This window comes from Microtus oregoni, unplaced genomic scaffold, assembly GCF_018167655.1.
Source record: "Microtus oregoni isolate MIOR12 unplaced genomic scaffold, Mior012 000004F_ref0000308, whole genome shotgun sequence".
NCBI classification, from domain to species: Eukaryota; Metazoa; Chordata; class Mammalia; order Rodentia; family Cricetidae; genus Microtus; species Microtus oregoni.
In genome coordinates, this window is record NW_024543063.1 from 46,487,716 (window position 1) to 46,509,078 (window position 21,363).

At 52.0% G+C, this 21,363-nt stretch overlaps 2 protein-coding genes across 2 annotated transcripts in view; one reads left to right on the forward strand and one right to left on the reverse strand.

Annotated features, from left to right (window-relative positions):
* Window positions 1-2,234: 2,234 nt before the first annotated feature.
* Window positions 2,235-7,679, forward strand: Hsd11b2 (hydroxysteroid 11-beta dehydrogenase 2). The gene is made up of 5 exons (XM_041649417.1): window positions 2,235-2,611; window positions 5,674-5,886; window positions 6,003-6,188; window positions 6,300-6,437; window positions 6,576-7,679. The coding sequence occupies exons 1-5, from the start codon at window positions 2,347-2,349 to the stop codon at window positions 6,977-6,979; spliced, it is 1,206 nt and encodes a 401-aa protein (XP_041505351.1). The 5' UTR covers window positions 2,235-2,346; the 3' UTR covers window positions 6,980-7,679.
* Window positions 7,680-8,146: 467 nt separating this feature from the next.
* Atp6v0d1 (ATPase H+ transporting V0 subunit d1) overlaps window positions 8,147-21,363 on the reverse strand; it is a 43,953-nt gene continuing 30,736 nt past the window's right edge. Inside the window, exons 3-8 of the mRNA XM_041650462.1 lie at window positions 14,408-14,586; window positions 13,033-13,112; window positions 9,325-9,402; window positions 9,023-9,199; window positions 8,852-8,929; window positions 8,147-8,763 (exon numbers count right to left, since the gene is read on the reverse strand). Of these exons, the coding sequence (XP_041506396.1) occupies window positions 8,602-8,763; window positions 8,852-8,929; window positions 9,023-9,199; window positions 9,325-9,402; window positions 13,033-13,112; window positions 14,408-14,586 (754 nt within the window). The 3' untranslated portion in view covers window positions 8,147-8,601. The remainder of the gene's footprint in view (window positions 8,764-8,851; window positions 8,930-9,022; window positions 9,200-9,324; window positions 9,403-13,032; window positions 13,113-14,407; window positions 14,587-21,363) is intronic.

Consider the following 21,363-nt stretch of genomic DNA (forward strand, 5'->3'; position numbering starts at 1 on the left):
TCAGGTGGCTCCGGGAGCTCTACTCCTGGCTACCCTCCATTAACCTGCCCTTCTAGATCCTGCCTTATCTGCTGGGGTTCCTGCCCTCTGCTCACCCCACCCACCCCCACTCCTCTCCCACGGAGGCCCCTACCAGGCCAGATTCCTGATTCTGGCAGAAGTTGGTTCTCTACCCCAAGGCAGGCTCAACCTGGCACCAGGCCTCAGACAGGGCTGGGTTGGCCCCTCCCAGTTATGACTGTCTTGAAACACCTTCCACTTCTACAGCACCTCCACCTGATGAGGGGAAGGGTCAGTGGCTGAGGAGGCCACAGGGAGTTAGAGTACAGATCCTAGGAGGGAGGGGCCGTGGTCTCTTGATGTTTGGGGTGGGGGAAGCAGGTGTCATATAAATGGGACAGGTGGTGCAATCTCATCAAGACTCAGAAAAGTCCCGCCCAAAGTGGTGCACTGTCGTAGAAGCAGCCTAGCCCTCCTGTGCTTCACAGTCAAAGGCAATTCCTGCTACCTCGTCTACTCTCAAGCCGATCTCTCTCCCACCCAACCCTGGGCTTCCTCGTGCACTTTACAGGAGCAGAGTAGAGCCCTGTTTCCCAGACTCCTCCTCATCTTGTCTCTCTCTCTACTCATCTCTGTCTAAACTGGCTTTAAGTACTGGTACTGTGAGCAAATGCGACGGTCTCCCCTTTGCACCACAGGGGAAGTCCTTAAAGGGGCTGAGACTGAAGAAACTGTAGCTGGATTCTAAGGAGGGTGGGAGTGCTGATGGATGCAACTTTTACAGTTAAAGCAGGAGACATTCAGGCAAACCCTGCCACCCAGGCCAGGGTTCCACCATCGTTTATACTTACAGAGGGACAGTAGATGGAAGCAGATGCATGGTTCTGAGTGGAGACGGGGTCTCCACCTGGAGTTCCTCCCCTCAAGTGGGTCTGGACTCCAGCTCCTTCTTAGAGATTTCTCTGACCCATCAGAAGCCCATGCCTGGATAGAAGAGCGGCTTCGGAAGGGATGTTTTCGTGAGACTTTGGGACAGAGTCTGGATACAGGAGAGAGAATGAACCACAGGACAAGCTGTGGTAAGGAGTCCACAGCCTCTAGGGACCCAGAGGGACAGAGATGAGGAACTGAGCAAGATCTGGAGGTCCACAGAAGCAGGGATCTCCACTGCCATGGTCTGTGCCTACTCTCTTCATAGGGCCTGGCACCCAGCTATTGGCACTAACCCCCAACGCCTGCCAGAGCCCTGGCACACATGTTAGGCACAGAGTGCCAGACACGGGGGTGGCAAGGGGTGCCAGGCCACACACAAACAAGGACCTTCATACACACAGGGAGGGAAGTGCACCCACACAGTACTTATATCATCCCCTGAGGATTCAGGGTAGCAGGTCAGAGACCACCCTGTCCTGACACTTCTTCCAGGTGTTCCCATTAGCTTGGCTCTTGGGGAGACGGTGGGTGAAGTGCACTTAAAAGGAGACTTTGATGTTCCTTTAACTTCTCACTCGTACCCACACACATACACTTGTGTGGTGTCCCCAGTTCTAGACTTTGGAAGAAAGCAGGGAGGTGAAACAGAAACTCCCAAGAATCCCGGCCTTGCGGTCACCCTTCTCCTCTAGCTATGGCTGTGAACTACTCAGACCTCAGACAAGAGTGCACATTTGGGTGTGTGCACCAGAGACCCAAGGCTATGGCACCGCGGGTGTGGCTGGGAGCTGACTCTGGCTGGTTCCACGCAGTGTTCTGGATCATGGCAGCCACAGCGATATCAATGTGGAATACTTGAATGAAAGTTGATGTTGGTGTGTGTGTGTGTGCGTCCGTGCGTGCGTGCGTGAGTGTGTGTTTGTGTGTGTGTGTAGTTAGGTGTTCTGAGGAAGCGTGAGCAGAGTGTGCACACCTGAGCGCAGAGGCTCAGAGCCCTTGGTGTGCCAGTAGGCGCGCAGGAGTGAATGAGATGCAGGGAACAGGGTTGGGCAGACTGGCCCTTTCCCTGGAGAAGCCGGCGTCTGACGGCTCCGCCTCGTGCAACAACTTGGGACTTTGTTCCGGCTTCTTCGAAAGCGGATCTAGCCGAGGGGGCGGGGGCGGGGGGGCACCTGCCTGGCGTGGGGTGCCGAGATAGAAGTGCAGAAAAGCCCACCCCAGCCCCGCCTTCGCCCCGCCCCCACCCCGCCCCCGGGGGCGCTTTATAAGCTGGGTCCGAGGGCCCGCAAAGAAAGCGAATATCCCTCCTACCCCAGGCCGTGGTTTCTACACTCCGTGTTCTGTCCCTGAGTCCCTCTCCGCGCTCCCCAACCCGGCCCCCGCCCCGCCCCGGCCCGGCCCGGCCCCGCAGTCATGGAGCGCTGGCCTTGGCCGTCGGGCGGCGCCTGGCTGCTAGTGGCCGCCCGCGCGCTGCTACAGCTGCTGCGCGCAGACCTGCGTCTGGGCCGCCCGTTGTTGGCGGCGCTGGCGCTGCTGGCTGCGCTGGACTGGCTGTGCCAGCGCCTGTTGCCCCCGCCGGCGGCACTCGTGGTGCTAGCTGCTGCTGGCTGGATCGCGTTGTCCCGCCTGGCGCGCCCTCCTCTCCTGCCCGTGGCCACTCGCGCGGTGCTCATCACCGGTGAGTGCGCAGAGCGCAGGGACTCCAGGCTGGAGGGCGGGACCGTAAACCTAGAGGGATTCCCTTGGGCTCCATCAAGGCGGACTCCGCAGCTCAGAAGTGAGAGTCCTTCACTCCGAGATGCAAGAGAGTGCGCCAAGTAGGAAGCTCCGGGCACCTCACCAAGTCCGGGTTAACTACCTGCGACCGCGGGGAGAGTAGGAGGGAAAGTTAGGTAGGGAGTGGGCAGGTGCTCAAAGAAAACGAGTGATCGAGGAGAGGAGAGGAGAGACAGAGTTTATGCAGTGCTGGTCCCTAAGAGACCAGGTGTGGAGCAGAGGACAGTACTCTAAGGGACAGAAGATCCGAGAAAGGAGAATGCCTTCCCTTGAACTATGCCTGGCGTCCCCACATCAGTGGAACACACTGTCGGCTGTTCTCTAGAGACAGAGCGCTCAGACGCGAGTTCTGCTCCTCCTGACCTCCATTGGCTGGAATCCTTGGAGGTCTGAACCGTCTGAGGTCACAGCAGCTGGATAATAGCTGCTGCTTAGATCCAGTTACCCGCTGCCAAAACTGCAGCCGTCTGCACCTAGCCCTTCATCCTGCCTAGTCCTGGGTGCCCGGGAAAGAGGCTTTGGAGGGCTGGACTCAGGTGTCTCTGGTGCCTGGCTGAGCTCTCTTTGTCTGGAGCAGGGAATAAATCTGTCATCAGAGGGAGGGAAGGGGAAGGGGGGCTGCAGACCCAGCAGGAAATGGGGAGGGGGAGGAAGGCCAGGGGGCATTGGTCCATTGCATGGGAGGAGGGGCAGCCTTATTTCTTCCCCAACCACCATGGCGGTTCAGAGATCTTGGTCCTTTATGGGTGGTCTGTATGATCGGATGGGGCTGGGAGAATTTAGGAGGAAATCCTTGAACTGGACCTTGGAGGACATTGGGTGGAGACAGGTGGAATATGAAAGGTGTCTTGGATCACAAAAAGGGTGTGGGACAAAGGCTTAAGACAGGAATATGCATAGGATTTGGGAAGGGGAATAGTCAATAACCAGCCTGGCTGTGGTGGATGTGAAATTTCCTTGGGAGGAGACCTGAACCTGAACGTCAGGTGAGAAACAGACTGTAGTAAGGTAGACGAGGGTGGCACAGACGGCCTTCAGCAGAGGAAGAGGGAAGAGACGTCCAGGGTGAGTGGGAAGCCTCAGGGAACCCCAGAGTCAGGAGGCTGAGGAAGGAAAGCTACCAAACCCTCTTGGAAAGCAGCGGGGACTAGGTTATAGGATCCCTTCCTGTTCTCTCATCTGAGCTATTTCACCAGGTCCTAGGCCATTTCAGGTTCTACTGGCCGGGCGAGGCAGTCTTTCCTAAGACCTCACTTAGGTCTTCAGTTCTGCAGTCAGTTCTAGTCCTGAGCTCCAGCAAGAGGTGAGAAGCGGGATGCTTTCTGTGACCTGGGCTCCCTTCATCTCTTCCGAGCTCAGCGTTTGGGAGTGAGGATTGCCCAGCCTACTCCTGTGTAAGACCGGAAGTTGGCGGCTAGCTTCCTGATGCCTGCAAATTCTGGGGTTTTCCCAGTCACCACCAAGCAGCAAGGCACTTAAGTGACCGGGTCCTGGCCACCCTGCCAAGTACACCGAGCCTTCTGCCTGCAGAGCTGTCTCTCATTCCTCCCTGAGAATGCACAAGAGCTGTTTGTCAAATCCACTCCACAGCTCAGCCATGGGGTCAAGTTTGGACTATTTGGTGTGGAAGGAACCTTGTGTGCATGCATGTGTATATCTTTGTGCGGATGGGTGACGGGTCAAGCTCATGTGTGAACATCCAGGCAGGTTAGGAATCTCAGCATGTGAGCAAGAGGGTAAGATGTGGGGGTGACTGTTGGGATCCCAGAGCTAAAGCTCTGGCAGGCTTTAGTGGAGTGCTAACTGCTCCAGAAGGGAGCAGAGGCAAGTGTATCTGTGCACATGCAGTCCCCTCCCCCAGTCAGATTTGCCTGAGAAGGACCCCTCAACACAGGCTGGCAGGCCCCAGCCACACAAAGCCCAGTTTGCAGCCCCCTGCCCAGCTTTGTTCTCCTCTCAGCATAGGGGGCGGGGCTGAGACGAGGAGGGGTGCTGTTTGTCCAGGAGTGGGGAAGCCTAGCTGCAAAGCAGCTTTTCTGCACAGCAGGACCTCGGGGCTGGCGGGCTCCACAGCACCTCCTCCTTCACTGGCCCTCCTCCTCCTCTCACTGGCCACCCACAGAGCCAGGATCAGAATGGAAACCATCAAGGAAGCAAGGGCTTATCAGTACCAGGGACCCCCACACTGGGGCCTTGCCTGGTGGTTCTTATCTCTGCATACCAAGGACAAGAAAATGAAGCCTCCATGAGTGGTAGCCGACCTCAGGTCACACTTGGTGGTGTGGGAAGGGATTCCAGTGCAGGTCTGTTTTCTTCACTTACCGTGCATGCTTCCTGTCCTGAGAGGGAAGTGCTCTGGGGTTCAGCAAACATATATGGCCAAAGTCAGTGATTGGAATTCTAAGGGCAGATTTCAAGGGGAAGTTGGGAATGGAGCTCCAATTTGAGCCTGGAACAATAATAGGGGACTAATAATAATAATAATCGAGGATGATAGGAGTGCTTGGTTGAACAGGGCCAGGATGAGGTCATCAGAGAGCTGTGGCTTTATTTTAAGGCCCACAGGATCCAGGATCCTGAGGAAGCAAAAGGCCTCTGGGAATTAGCTGCAGCAGAGTGATACTGTCTTTTTTTTTTTTTTTTTTTTTTTTTTTAAATATCCCTCTGGCTTAGGCAGTAAATTCAGGAGACAAGATGGGGCCAGCTTAGGTCTCTGTTTCTTCTATAAAGTAAAGTTTATCAGTCACACTTGAGGGATTAGCTGTAGGGAATCAGGGAGGCGACAGCTGTCACAAAATTGTTGATGTTCAGGGCTCAGTCAAGAGGACAAACTTATAACACATTTATTTGTAAGGAAGGAGGGTTGAGTGTTCAGGAGCCTAGATTCCACCCGGATACTGGTGATCCTTTGCTTGTCTTGGGCTGGGCCATTGTGAAGACCATTGGCTATCTTATTCTGGTTAGGTTGTGACACTGGTTTTGGCAAGGAGGCAGCTAAGAAACTGGATGCCATGGGCTTCATGGTGCTGGCCACTGTGTTGGACTTGAATGGCCCTGGTGCCCTAGAACTGCGTGCCTGCTGTTCCCCTCGCTTAAAGCTGCTGAAGATGGACCTGACCAAGGCAGAGGACATCAGTCGTGTGCTGGAACTCACCAAGTCTCACACCACAGGCACTGGTTAGCAGAAGTGGCTCCATTAGGGCTGGGCATGGCTGGGTGAGTGTGAGGGAGGCAGGGACTACATGTTTGCTGTCAGCTGCCCTGAAGCTTCCCTCCTGCTTTTGTGCCCTCAGGCCTGTGGGGTCTGGTTAACAACGCTGGCCTCAACAGCGTAGTGGCTGATGTAGAGCTGTCTCCCGTGGCAACATTCCGAAACTGCATGGAGGTGAACTTCTTCGGTGCACTTGAGCTGACCAAGGGCCTCCTGCCACTCCTGCGTCACTCAAGGGGACGGATTGTGACCGTTGGCAGCCCAGCAGGTAAGTGCCCTTCCGCTCTGGGGCACAGTAGTAAAGGAGCTGCTATCAGGTAAAGAGCGGTTTGGGGAACCCCTGGCCAAGGCTGAGCAGCCTCTTCCTCATTCTATCTAGGAGACATGCCGTACCCCTGTCTGGCAGCCTATGGCACCTCCAAGGCGGCTGTGGCACTGCTTATGGACACGTTTGGCTGTGAACTGCTTCCCTGGGGTATCAAGGTCAGCATTATCCAGCCTGGCTGCTTCAAGACAGGTGAGGGTCAGGTTTGGGGCGGGACATGCGTGTGGTCTGAGGATCTCGTGTGGATTGGGTTATAGGCACAGTTCACCTTAAATAGGGGCCTCCGGCTCCTCCAGCTGCTGTCTTCTGACCTTGCGGTCCCTCCTTCAGAGACAGTGACCAATGTGAACCTCTGGGAGAAACGCAAGCAACTGCTGCTGGACAGCCTGCCTGGAGAGCTGCTGCAGGCCTATGGTGAAGACTACATCGAGCACTTGCATAGGCAGTTCCTGCATTCGCTCAACATGGCAGTGTCTGACCTCAGCCCGGTTGTGGATGCCATCATCGATGCACTGCTGGCAGCTCAGCCACGCCGCCGCTATTACCCAGGCCGTGGCCTGATGATCATGTATTTCATTCACCACTACCTGCCAGAGGGCCTGCGGCGCCGCTTCCTGCAGAATTTCTTCATCAATCACTGTCTGCCCCGAGCACTGAGGCCTGGCCAACCTGGCCCTGCTCCTGCTCAGGACCCACCCCAGGACCCAAACCCTTCCTTAGCGGCAGCTCGGTGAGCCACAGATGGCCTAAGTGCTCCAGCAGGAAAGGCTCCATGAGCCCTTGGCCCTCTTTCCTAGCCATTATAAACCCCTCAACTTTGGCCCAGAACAGCAGTTTTTAAACTGTGGGTCTGACCCCTTTGACAAATTTCTATCTCCAAGAATATTTACATTATGATTCATAACAGTAGCAAAATTACAGTTATGAAGTAGCAACAAAAATAATCTTATGGGTGGAAGTCACCATCTCATGAGGAACTGTATTAAAGAGTTGCAGCATTAGGAAGGTTGATAACCGCTGCCCTAGAATTTGTGTTAAGAAAAGCCCAGACTCTACTGCTGATGCCTAGTCTAGGCCTGGGAAGCTGAAGCTTGCTAGTGAGCCTCTGAACCTCTCTACTGCTTCATGAACTCACACAGACTCTACCGGGCACAATGTTCCATACTGCAGCTTTGGGGAACCCAGCTGGATGGAGAGTTTGCAAGATTATCTGTAGCCTTTGATAGGATGCACAGACCATTTCTCTGCAAACCTCCTCAGGATTCTCTTGGCACCAATGCCTCAGTGCTACAAGTTCAGAGTAAATCCCAACTGCCTCTTGACTGGCTCAAGAATTAGGTCCCCAACTACTTGCTCCCAAGCCATAGGGAAGCTGTATATTGTACCTGCCTGGCCGTTGGCATTTAAAATAAAGACACATTTTTATTTCTCCTAGAATGGAGATCAGTGTTTGAAGGAGTGGCTGCCTGGTTGCCTGGGTGATAGGGTGTGATTATGTGGCAAAGACTGGGAACTGCCTGGGACCAGCAGGGGACCTGACTGGGTCTCCCAGGCACTCTGTGGTCCATATCCCTCTTCTACAACCAAAGGCAAACAAACCACTTATCCGGATATCTGGCTTTCTGCATAGTGAGATGAAGGTAATGGCCAATTTGGGGAGTTACAGGGCTTGGTGAGGCAGTTAGGGAGCCTCTGGTGCCCCCAGAGTAAAGATACACTCCTCTCTCACAAGCCCCACCTCAGCCTATCTCTGCCTGAACTCCCAGCAGGAAGAGCCTCCTCCAGGGACTCCCCTGACACTTGGGCTGCTGACTGCAGGAAGGGTTCAATCAGGGTGCAGTGATGAAGAAAGTCGGGAGGCAAGGAAAGGTTCTAGGATTTAAAAGAGGCAGCAGAGAGGAGACTTTTTAAAGAGAGGATTTTATTGTCTCAGAGGGGCAGAGCTGAAGGAGAGGGCTACAAAGCTACTTCCCCCACACCCCAAAGACACACACTCTTTAATCTTTCCAAGAGCTATTGCTCTGGGAATGAGCCACAGAGGGACAGGGAGGCTCACACTGCCAGAGCTTCTCAGGTCAGGGAGGGACATGAAAGTGACACAAGTTCCTTAGATATGTCAGTGGCTGTAAACGTAGGGCTGGGGGCTCTTTGCTCTGGAGGGATCTTGGTCCATTCTTCATCAGGGGAGAGGTCTCTAATCCCTTTTAGGCCTAAGAGCAGTCCCAGAGGGGATCATGGGAACTGAGCAATCCCAGGACAACGTGCTACACCTCACCAGGTCAGACAAGTGAGCCATGGGCTTCACCACAGCACACAAAGACACACACAGTGCATCTGGGAACCTTGGGTTAGAATGCTAGAAGATGGGGATATAGTTGTCGATCTTGGCGCGGTGGCGCTGGGCGATGCACTCAGCAATCCACACAATGTTGCGACATTCCTGTTCCTTAAGCTTCACAAAGGCATAAAAGACACCAAAGTGGAACTGATTCAGGAAGGCCAACTTGTTCAGCTTCACCTGTAGACAGATGCAGGAGTGATGACAGGTGGCTGTGGCCAGCAGTATAAGCCCTAAGTCACAACCCTCCCTAGGGCCCTGTGCTCACCTCATGTTCAAAGAATCGGTCTTCCAGGGTCTTGTCTCCAGGATTGCTACCTGCACCCTCAAAAAGCAGTTTGTATTCCTGGTCAGGAAAAGGGAAGAAGCAGGTATGAGTGTTGCTGGGTGCTGGGGGTGCCAACATGGTCACCTAAATTTTGTCAGCAAGGGCACTCACCGGGTAGTAATCAGCTACATTCTTGACCTGTTCATAGTCATCAGCCCGAGCCAGCTGAGCCAAGCCCTCAGGGTACAGTCGGCCACAGTGTGGAAAGAGCTTGGCACGGTCCTCCTTGGATAGCTCTGTCCCGAAAGAGTTGATGGTGATGATGAAGGCGCGGCGGTCTGCTTCAAACTGCAGGGCCAGTGCATATGTGAGGAGAGAGGGAAGATGAGGGAGACCATAGCCAGACCATGGCAGAGCTCCCCTTGGCAAGGATCAGTGGGAACAAAAGGCAGAGAAGTAGGGCAGGCACTCACCTCTAGGATAGGACACATGGCATCAGCTGTGGTCCCACCCAACAGAGTGCAGAACTTGTAGAAGGACTCCAGGTAGGCCTGCAGAGAGAACTGTGTTTGCTTAGAGCAAGGAGAGCAATGCTGGGGGACTTGTTAGGAACCTAGTCAGAGGCTGGAGAAATGGTTTAGTGGTTACGAGCACTGACTGCTCTTCCAGAGGACCCAGGTTCAATTCCCAGCAACCATATGGTGGTTCAAAACTACATTTCCAGGGGACCTGACACCCTTACATAGGCATATACACAGGCAAGACACCAGTGCACATTAAAAAAACAAAAACATCCACAAACATAAAGAAAAAAGAAAAAGAAACATAGTCAGTTTACTTTCCTCCCTCTAACCCTTCTATGGTCAGGATGGGTCAGCTCATTCTATGACAATTTCCCTGCACCAAAGCATCAACCAATTTCAACCGCTAACCACTCAGCCATCAGTAGCTTGCTGACTTCTATCTAGGTTGACAAAACAGTTTCTGGCCCACTGTCTGCTTCAGGTACATGTTTCCACCCCTTTCTTTTGGACAACCAAGCTTGGGGGGGCGGGGGGGGGACGACTCTGTCTTCTTCCTGCTGCTCTGCCTTCCTTTTCTCTTAGTCTCCTGAAACCTCCTCTTCCTCAGACTCAGAAAACCAGGTATCCAAGGGCTAGTGAGGGAAAGTTATCCTCAGAATTCACAATTGGTCTGAACTGAATCCATAAGCCCACCTTGCAGAACACTATTCCTCCCACCCCCAGGCAGCCCCTTGGCATCAACAGCAGGAACCAAATTATCAGGTCAGTTCCTGCTGAAGGATGGTTATCGCCTATGTGAACGCAGGCCTCACAGTCAATAATTAGGTACATGGGCTGCCGGCGGAAACAAGTACTTTTTGTCCAGGCAAATTGAATCCGCTGAGAATAAGGAAAGGACAGGTCAGCCCCAGACACAAAGTCTTTCCCGATTCTCATTCATAAGGTCACACAAGTTTCTTTCCAATACCTTCCCACCCCCACCCCCCATGATCTTGGAGACCCCAAGGGTAACAATTTTGCATGAAACTTCAGACACCACCTAAGGTCCCATACATAGCATGGTCACAGAGACTCTGGATCCGTATACTAAGGACTATCCCGAGTTGGGGTGGGTGGGCTTGCAAGGTATGAAAAACTTTCCATATTCAGGTGTGCCTTCCAAGCTGGCTTGGACTCACAGTCCTGCCATTCCAAGAGAGATGGGCCCCACAAGCACAGTGACACTATGCAAGATGAGCTCAGTGAGAATCTGCAGGTGACCACAGAGCTCAGAGGAAACAGAAAGCCAGTATAAGTCAGTAGTAAGAAAAATCCTGGAGGCCAGGTGGTGGTGGTGCACGCCTTTAATCCCAGCACTTGGGAGGCAGAGGCAGGCAGATCTTTGAGACCAGCCTGGTTTACAAAGCAGATGTCAGGACACCTAGAGCTATTACACAGAGAAATCCTGTCTCACAAAAAAAAAAAAAAAAAAAAAAAAAGGAAAAGACAGGGAGGAAGAAAGAAAAAATAGAATCCAGCACAGAGGATCTCAGAAAATCCAATGGTTCCCAGCACCAAGGCTTGGTGGTACTTCTCAGTCCCTCCAGGAGTTAGTACTCCATAGTCCCCCTTATGGCCAGCCAAGCTGGTTATGCTAGACTCTTAGGATCTCCCGGAGCTTGTATCCCTAAAGGAGTCTGCAGTTCCTATCTGTAAGGGAAACCACTAGCCAGATTTTAGGTTCCATGCCCTGTTGCCTAACCTGTTTGCTGAGCCCCAAAGAAGCTGACCCTATGGTTAAGGTATACACTTTCATCCAGAGGCTATAGCAGCAAAGAAACTGGCAAGACCCAGGTACCAAGGTCACCTCCCCAGCCCCACCCTTTACCCTGGAGTCTGCCAGCCCATGGTTCTGCACCAGCTGCCTACAGTTTACCTGTCAGACATCTGAGGGTCCACCTAATCTCCCATCTGGGGCCACTGGGCTGGGACATTCATTGCCTGACAGGCAGGCAGTTCTGGCATGGGGTTCATAGTGTTGGGTTGGTGTTTATGAGCTGGTTCCTGGGCAGTCCTTGCCAGTGACTCCAGCTAAAACCAGTCAGGCCCAGTGAGGGTGTGGGTAAGGCTAGTCCTCATCCTGTCTGGGGCAGGGAATTTGTCAATGAGCCAGGTGAGTGGGAGGGACAGTATAAAACTTTGTATGTATATGTTTGTGTGTGTGCGTGCATACATATGTGTGTGTCTGCATGTACCCCTTACCTCTACTCTGCCTTCCACCCTGCAGTCATAGATAGAGGCTTTCTAAGAATACTTTGCTCTGTTTGAAGACTTTAGGCTCACAGTCTAACATTCATCTTTTTTTCACATTTAACTACTTTGTGTGCATGCACATGCGAAGGTCAGAAGACAATAGTGGGTACCAGTTCTTTCCTTCCATCATGTGGTTCCCGGGAATTAAACTCAGGTTGTCCAGCTTGGCAGTAAACATCCTCATTTCCTGAGCCATCTTGCCAGGCCAAACTTCAAACTTACCTTTTTTGATTATTGTAGTTTATTTGTTCTATCACAGGGTCTTACTATATAGCCCTGGCCGTCCTGAAACTTAATACATAGACTCAAACTCACAGAGAGCTGCCTGCCTCTGTCTTCTGAGTACTAGATCTGAAGGCATGTGATACTATGCCTGGCTTACCTTTTTTTCTTGAGACAGGCTCTTACTATGGAGACCTGGTTGACCTGGAACTCATAACATACACAAGCTAATCTTGAACTCAGCAAAAATTCTCCTGCTTGGTATTTCTGAGCATTTTGAGGTATGCACCACCACTCCCAGATCCAACTTTTGATCTGCCATTCAAGGCCCTGGATGACTTGGCTCAGTGCCTGTCTCTTCATTTGGATCTCCTCCCCATTAACCATGTAAAACCTATTCTTTCACAGTAAACCCCTTGCCATCTGGCCTAGCCCATGCTCCTTGCTTATTTTTTATGTGCCACCCCTCTGCCTACACTATTATAACTTCCATCATCTACCACCAGATCCTTGCTGTATGTTTTTCCACAGAAAGACCAGAAGATCAGATAGCTACTTCTTAATCTTTTCCATGACTGTGTGAACCCAAGAATCCTAAGCCCACTCTCTAACCCCAGAGGCTAGCCAGTCTATGCCACAGCCTACTGGGAAGCAAAAGGCAAGTAGAAGCTGAAGGTAGTGAAATATAAGGTATTGGCTCAGGGTCTGGGAACCTGAAAAGGTCATAACGAACTGGCTGTGCCTGGCTGGATTCCTCCCCCCACATAACTAAACATACAATACTGCCTTTACCTAAATGCCTGTCCTGGCTGTCGAAAGCTCATGTGGTATAGATCTGAGGGCTATGGCCTGGGTTGTAGCCCATGACCCTCCTGGATGCTACAGGAGTGGCTGTCTAGAAGCCAGGTCTGTCAGGATAAGTGAGGGAGCACCAGCCACTCCTTGCTGATGTTATCTGAGCCTGCTGCAGACACCACAGAACAGATAACCTGTTCCATGCAACCTTGCAACCATCACAGAAGCCTGAGGTCTCCAGGACAGGAGCCTGGTGCACATGAATCCTGGCCCAGCATCTCACATAAATCACCCCCTATCAGGCCCACAGACAAGTCATCCCCTCCCCATGCTTCTAAAGAACACTACCTTGTAAAGCGTATTGCGGATTATCTCGATGTTCATCTCATCAAGGTCCTGCTCTGAGATGCAATCCTGGAAAAAAGCCGCTGGGGAGGGAAGACAAGGATGTGAAGAGTGGGTAAGCAGCCTAAGTGAGAGGGCCCACGTCACAAGGCCCATTAGGCTAGGTATTGGGGACCCCCAATACAGCCTGGGATACTGCCTTGGAAGCAGTAGAAACAATTCTCGGGGCCATGTGCACTGACCTGAGCTTTTCCTGCCTCCTTGCTCCTAAAATTGATTTATAAAGGAGGCGGCCAGCCATAACATGATCTAATCGCTGCTGGGGCAGACCCAAGTTTAGACCATGCCAAAGACAGGCTTGCATAAGAGGCCATGACATTCTTTTTCTCCAGGGGCAGCTATGGATTTGGGGGCTGAAATTCACTGTACTGTATACCCTCTGAGGGCCTAATGCCCACATATGGGAGGCTAGCCTGCTTCTTTAAGTAATAGTGAGCTCAGTAGCTAAGCATGGACTAGTCCCACTGCAGGACTAAGAGGAGAGGCTAGGGAAGGATCAAGAAATCTTGCTCCCAAGGAGGGCCTGAAGACTTACCTGATGTCTCTCCTTTAAAGATGAAGAAACTTCAGAAGCCACAAACAGCCCAGAACTAGCTCAGAGTTACTGGGAGAATCAAAGGCAAACTAGGTGAGCAGGTATGGCTGGTGCTTTTTAGCCTAGAACCTTCTGATTCAGCTCTGGTGGCTTCCGGGAATAGTTTCCCAGAGTTTAGACTCTGGCTGGAAGAGCACTAGCTAGTTGTGATCCTCATGCCTTCTCTCAGACAGGAGCCAACACTAGTGAGGCGGGGCTAGCAGGAAGCTATCCTGACTCCCCTCCCTTCCTTGGCCTTTGATATGGACCCTGTATCCTCCTGGACACTGTCTGACCTGGCCCCTAGGACTTGCTCAGTGGAGTCAAATAAAGTTATTTGCTTCTCTTTTTCACCTCATAAGGAGCCAGTCATAGTACCCCTGCTCAGGGCCACAGTCTGCTAGATCTCTCAGGACCCCAAGGTACAAAAGCCCCTCACTCTTCTCCATAAGTTCATTCAGCCTTCCTCTGAATTCTAAAAACCTGGACTATTTCCAAAGTTAGGTAGTCTAAGTCTGGCCTGTGGGTTGCCTGTCTGGCCTAGAAAAAGCAATGGGAAAGGAGAAGAAATGGGATGGGAAACAATGAGAATGGGAAGTTGAGGGAAGGGCAAGGTCAGCAGCAACAGGCAGACTCTCACTTTCTGCTTTGGGGCTGCCCCACCTCCTTTAATCCACAAAACCCATACCGAGGCTCTAATGCTAAGACCACTGTCCAGCTGCTGTTTCCACCACAGTGGCTCACCCAGGGGCGTGTCCACCAGAATGGCATTGTAGAGCTCTGCAGGTGTCTGTGCGATGTTCACGGCCTCCATCTGCTCAAAGCTGCCTAGTGGGTGGCACTTGGGCACAAGTTCAGCGATTGAACGCTGGTGCAATGTGCCTGTGATGAGCAGGATCACGTTGTCAATCATGTAGCTATAACTGGGAGAAGCAGACAACAAAAGGGCAGACTATTAGGGTAGAAGGCCTGGCCCAATACCCTTGCCCACACAATGCATGGGTCAGCACCTCCTCAGGTTAAGTGCTGGCTCATGAATGCTATGACAGGCTCCTGAGGCACTGTCCTTCGGTACCTCTCCACTCAGATTCCTGTCACCACGGCCACCACTACCTCCCTTCCCCCAATAACAGGAACACAGAGTAAATGCAGCCTCTCCTTTGAAAGGATGCTGGATTCATGCTTCACAAATGATGGGAACACAAGTCACTCTCCTACAGTGTGACAAGTAGGATACAGGAACTGTAGGCACATGCAGGTGAGGTAGACACCCCATCCCAGGGGTAGGTGTGGTCGGGAGCTTGACAGATAAAAGGACTTGGAGATAAAAGTGTGTTCTTGGAAAGAGAGAACAGTATACAGAGGCCTGGAGGGACACACAGAGTACTGTCAAGACTGGCACAGCTGCTGGGAAGGCAGCACTATCAGCAAAGGGCTGCCTGGAGACTGAGCCCAGGCCAGGCAGAGGGTGTCAACTTCATCTCAAGCACTAAGGCTGTAAGTGGGCTGAAAACAGGATAGCATTGTATAGTTACGGCTACGCTGGCTCCTTTGATTTGGGGGGAACAAAGGAGGGAGGGGAAAGGCTAAGGAATGGGCTAGGGAAAGGCTTCTCCAAGAAAGGCCAGAGAAGAGTTATAGAGGCCCCATTTAGAATAAAGGACTGGGTCAAGGAGACTGCACAGCTCCTTGAAGACAGAAAAGTACATTCCTCCTTAGAGCCAGATGCCAGTTTAAGCAATTGCTCAGGAGGGCCTGCAAGAGACTCAGAGGCTAGTCTGACTAGTTAGGCTTAGTCTCTTTAAGCATGCCCTGCAAGAAAACAACTCTGTCTACCATGGGCAGCAGAGGGAGCTGTGGAGCTGGGGAGGGTGGGGCTGCCTAGTTAAGACTTGGCAAGGAAGAATCAAGACAACTTGTATCCAGATGAAAAACACAGCCACAGAGGAGCTGGGGCACAGAGTTTTGTGTAATCACCTATGGGGAGGGGGGACAGCATAAAAAAGAGGAGAGGACCCCAGCTACAGTCAGGCTGCAGTAGTCCCAGGTATGACCCATTTTGTTATAAGTAGTAAACTCAGAGTATAAAGGAGCTGGATTAGGCCCCAGGAGAATGTCCTTAAAGGCCAGGCCAGGCCAAGAAAGGGTAAGGACTAAAATGGAGGCTACTGTGAACTGGGCCCTGAGCACAGGTCTTGTTCTTTTTCTAGGTGGGCTACAGTCCATCCCTGTGACAAATCTTGAGTACCTAGTGCTGAGACTGTTTAGGAAAGGCCTTGGTAGCCCAGTACCAAGGGAATAAAGGGGAAAGGTGGGTGATCCAGAGCCCACACCTCGGCTTAAAGAACCAGCCACTGGGGCATTCCTATAGATCCCTCAAGGAAGGTGTAAGAAAATGTGCCAGCTCCTGTCCCAGCCAAACCCATACTCTTTGTGCCTGTGCAGCTCCCACCTAGTTTAATGTCATTAAAACCTCTGGTCTCCTGGGCCTGGGGCTAGGCAGCGGCCCTCTTTCCATACTCAATCTGTCTGGGTCATTACAGGATATACACTGAGAAGAGACAGTCCCCCCCTAAAAAAACCAAGGGCCTCAGGCAAGGCCCATCTGGAGTTGCAGGCCAAGAGGCCCATATGGCCAGCCTCCCATCCCTGACTCCACAGAACTGGCAGAGTGGGGGGACAGCAGAAAGAGTGGGCCTGCCAGAGCTTTTTGTGCTTTGGCCTCAAACTGTATCTCCTCCACTCTAGAAATCTCCTGCCACTGACATCTTCTGTATCTCCTATCCCAGGACACACATACCACCCCTCATTATTTAACCTGCACCCAATACAGCCCCCCTAAAATCTATGCACCTCCAGAGACAGCCACAAAGACCCCACCCCAGAGCTTAAGAATGCCCCTTTTCCTCTTAGACCTTTGGAAATGTTGAAGAACAGCACATCTCTTGAACCTACATTATTCAAGTGACCCGTGGCTTTAGCAGCATGGCAGATAAAACCCAGAGTGAGCTATTGCCAGGCCTATCTCAGCATCAGGCTCTAGCCCCACACCCACCGTCCACACACAGCTACCTATCACTAGTGCCTTATACTCTAGTTCTAAACTCCTCACCTCTATCTTCTCAGAGCGACCCCACAACCCAGTTTCCTCATTCTAAACTTACCCTCTTGTGCCCACAACCCAGGGTCTCCTTTATCTGTTTAGACCAGGGGCAAGGCTGGAATAAGAGCCCAAAGGTGTCTGAGTATTTCTGAAGGTCCTGGCCCAGCCTCAGAAGAAAACCCTGTGGATCCTGTAGGGAGATGCTGCCACCTGACTTCACTGTGCTAGCCTTGCCTTCCAGTGAGTGGAAGATGCCAGCTGTGCTTCCCATTCCAGCTCTGACAGAGTCTGCAGAAGCCAGCAGTGGCTCTCCCCTCCTTTCTAGTTCCCCAAGACTCTCTTTCCTACAAGCTTTAGTTGAGCACAGAGGGAAATGTTGGGCCAAGTAAGAGCCACTCAAATCAAAGCACTCAGTCCCTTCTATTCCTCCTTCTACTCAAGCCAGGCCAGCCTCTATCCTGTGCCAGGCTGAGCACTTCCCTCCCCCTGGATCAACTGTAAAGTTGTTGCACTGGAGGCCCCTATTTCCCTTCTTGCACAGTAAGGCTCAGAATTCTCTTTCCTGAGAGATGGAAGACAGGATAGGCCTGGCAGAGATGATAAGATTCAGTCATACACCTTCTTACCTTCAGCAAGCAGAGAACCTCCCCCTCTCTGCTTAGTGCTTCAGCAGTTGCCTCCCTGCCCCCAGAGAGCTGCTCTGCCATGTCTCCCCTCATTTGGCCTCAAAAGAGAGAATAAAGTTCCAGCTGGTCAGCATCTCCCTCCAGAGGAAGACAGCTGGGGAGTGGATGGCCCGCTGCCCGCCAGGCCAAAGAGGCCCTTTTGGGGTGGGGGGTAGGGCAGCCTATAATCCTCTGCCCTGAGGCCCTCCCTTGCTTGCCCTGTGCCTCCAAATAGCTTGAGCTGGGAGAAGTCTCAGGCTGGAGTTTAGGAAGCTACTTCCTTCAAAGAAGCCTGTAGAGTCCCTAGCCGACCCTGTCCCTCCTCTGTGCCCTTTGGTGCCATCTGCTGGAGCACCATGGCTTTCCAGCACTTGGGCTGGGAAGCTGTGTGTAACCAGGTACTTCTGCCAACTTCTCCACCTGCATCCGCCAAGGGTCCTCATTTGTTGCTAGTGATAGTATCTGTATTCAGTTTCCATCTAGGTCCCAAGGAGCCTCATCCAAGCTTGAAAATGGACAGGGGTTTCTGCTATGGCCTCAGCACCTCACCTCTTAAGCCTCAAGTTGCCCTTTGCAACCAGAACGAATGAGATGCGGTCCACAGAAGAGACAGTGGTCTCTGACCTCCTCCAAGGCCCACTTGGATTATCCCATCCGATTTGAACCTTTGGGGCCCTGAAGAACCCCTCACAGTGGTGCTTTTCCCCAAGCCAGAAGAACAGGATCAGTACTGGCTCTCTCTTTCCATGCTAGGGAAAGACAAAGGAACAGAACCCAGAGCAGCCCTAGAGCCTTAGTCAGCAGAGACCTGTAGTCCACTCGCACACTCAGCTTACTGGGAACAGTCAGGATAACAAGGCCTGGGAGAGCCTGATGACTGCTCTGTGACCAAGCATGTCCTAAGAGGATAAGAGATGCTTTGGTAGGCCTATTGGACACTTGAGGCCATTGTCCTAGGACAAAGCTTCCTTCCAGTTGTCCACTTTAGCTGATGGCAATTCTCCCAGATGGTATAGGTTAACCACAGTTCCTGCCAGTGGGCATGTAGGCTACAGGCAGGTGTTATCCACTGGGGATGGCTCCTGCTAGAGGTTTACTTGTTTAAAAACAAGGGCATTTAGGGTCCACCTGAAGATGTCCCAGAGACCAAGCTTACTCTCTTAAAAGCAAGTTTCTCAACTTTTCTTCCAGGGCTGACTGTTCTATGGGAAAACATCATGGAATAGGCCAAATAAAGATCTTCTCCACTCAAGAACAATTGCAGTGGGTTTTTGATCCTACTGCACGTACTGGCTTTGGGGGAGCCTAGGCAGTTTGGATGCTCACCTTACGAGACCTGGATAGAGGTGGGCGGTCCTTGGGCTTCCCACAGGTCAGGGAACCCTGATTGCTCTTCGAGCAGATGAGGGAGGGGGACTTGAGCGGGGGAGGGGGAGGGAAATGGGAAGCGGTTGCGGGGAGGAGGCAGAAATCCTTAATAAATAAATAAATTAAAAAAAAGAAAAAAAAGATCTTCTCTAAGGTAAAAACAAAGCAAAAAAAAAAAAAAAAAAAAAACAAATACCCGAATACAAGTTCTATCCCAAGTGTCACAGCAAGTTAATGGCCAGACCTGGCAAGAGTCCTTGGTATGATGGTATACTAAATACATCACCACTATAAAACTGAGCGGGGCCGCCTCAAGACCATATGCTAACAGACTCTCTTCACTATGCCAGACAACCACCTCTACTGTCACTGTCTGTTCTCTCAGCACCACTATCACTCTGAACCCTCGGAGCTTCCTCCTGGCACTGGCTCTGGACTCAGCTAGAGTCCTTCAGTCTAGATTCCCACCTAGTTCTTCCCTCAAACACCTTTCTCCTCAGCCAAGTAGTCTTCCTTGCGGGGAACCAGTCATGAGTCCCCAGCATAGAGCCTAAAGGAAAGTTCCATTCATCTCTTTCCAAAATTCTATTCACACCTGACTAATCTGCTAGGGCAATGGAAGAGAAAGAGCAGCTGAGAAAATAGGAGTTAAGTTAGTCAAATATGAGAAAAGAAACTGCTGGGGGCTGGACACTATCAAAGGCCAATTCTGGAGACCTTGGCCACATTAAAGGCCTTGATGTGGAGGGACTTAATTTCCAGGAGATGACTGCAGGCTTGGGTGCTAGGAGGGGTGAGGGAAAAGATGAGGAATGTGAAAATACAGGTGGCATGAAATGAGCTTTTAAGGGTGGTTAGCAATGCTAAGGTTCAGGTATATAGTGCTAGAAGCACATGGAGGAATCTGAAAGGGAAGGTGGCAACACAGAAGGAAAGAGGAGGGGCCACTCAGGGTCCAGGAAGGGGTAAGGGAATTCTGAATGCTGGTAGATGGATCTCAGGGAAAGGAGGGTAGAATGGACTTAGGGGGTGGGATGCAGATGCAGTGTTGGAAGGTGTACTGACTACTGATTACACTGTAGAGGAGTAGGTGGGCCATCTGCCCAAAGATGAGGAAGCTGGAGGCAAGAGAGGAATGATGTTTAGGATGGGGAGGGGTCAACCTACTCTTGGTGGGAGTTGCAGGGTGCTGACTGGGGACAGCAAAAAGGTTACTGGGCAGAAACAAGCCAAGGCTAGCTGAGTAGGTAAGCATGTATGTCTGTTAGTAGGAATGACACTCCCCACACCCCACCAAATAGCTGGCTTCCCCAGCTTTGCTCCCAGCAGTGGAGGTGGAGGGAGGATAGCTCCAGGCTGGAGGCTCTGGGATTCCTCCAGGGCTGGGGGGCTGCCAGTCGGGTGGGACCCTAAGTCGGGCAGCCAAGAGAGTTGCAGATGTTGGCAGAAGACAGCTCAAATGATAGACCAGGGAACCTCAGCTAGGGAGGTGGAGAAATAAAGACAGAGGGATAGCAGGGAAAGAAGCAAAGCCCGGTGTCCTGTTGAATCCAGGACCCATGCCCTGCAAGGAACTGAAAGTGGGCTGGAGAACCTGAAAGCTGTGGGTGGAGGGTGGTGGCCTGACTCAGCGATTTCAGGAGTGTAGTAGTTCCAGGTGGTGACAGAGCAGTCATCCATCAGTGAGGGGTGGCTGATGTGGAGAGCAGAGGAGCAGGCACTGGGGATGAAAGGGTCATGGACAAGCAGCCACAAGCTCAGACTAGCCAGCACGTGGCTGCAGAGCTGTTCCTGAGTGGGGGTAGATGGAAGGCTATAAGCCACAACCGCCCATGAATGGAAGAGGCACGGAAGTGGTGGATTCAGACAGCTTGCCACAAGATAGTACTTGGCTGCTTTAAGCACACTTGGTGCTTGGAGCCAACCTCCAGCAAAGAGTTGGCGGCTGCTCTGTCTCAGTCACACTCAGAGCCCTCTCCAGTTTCATAGCCTGGCAGGCTGACACCAAAACAGGCCAGGGTAGATGCACAGGCAGGTGGGTAAGTTGGCAGCAATAGGGATAACATCTACTCTCTGACCACTGGCATGGGGTCAAGCTTTCTCCAGCCAGCCTAGCTGGCAAGACCAGAACATTCACCAGGAAGCTGAAGGAGCCTTGTGCAAACAAGTTGAAGGTGAAGGTTGAACTCTGGCAATAAATTCAGTTTCCTGGTATGTCCTTGGCTCTGGCCTTGGGGCAAGGGATACAGGCCCAGGCTAGGAGTTAGGTGACAGATGGTAGAGTGACGTCTCTGTCTCTGTCTCTGTCTCTGTCTCTGTCTCTCTCTCTCTCTCTCACACACACACACACACACACACACACACACACATACACACACACAAAGTGGCAGCATATGATCTACTCCATTTCCCTGTCCCACTAGGTACATCTTAGCATACCTTGACAGAAGAAAGGTGGTTTGAGCATGAGCCCAGCTAGGACTCCCCAGGAAAAAGGCTTGTTTTCCAGCTTATGAGAGTTCTCTGCAACTTTCAGGTGCCCCTTTTACCTGAGGATGGAGCCC

What these genes read in the sequence shown, in the direction of transcription:
- Hsd11b2 (XM_041649417.1), top strand. Translation starts at nt 2,347, where the DNA reads ATGGAGCGCTGGCCTTGGCCGTCGGGCGGCGCCTGGCTGCTAGTGGCC. An exon ending in GTCTCACACCACAGGCACTG is followed by an intron (nt 5,887 to 6,002) that starts GTTAGCAGAAGT and finishes TTGTGCCCTCAG; the next exon opens with GCCTGTGGGGTCTGGTTAAC. An exon ending in GCCTGGCTGCTTCAAGACAG is followed by an intron (nt 6,438 to 6,575) that starts GTGAGGGTCAGG and finishes TCCCTCCTTCAG; the next exon opens with AGACAGTGACCAATGTGAAC.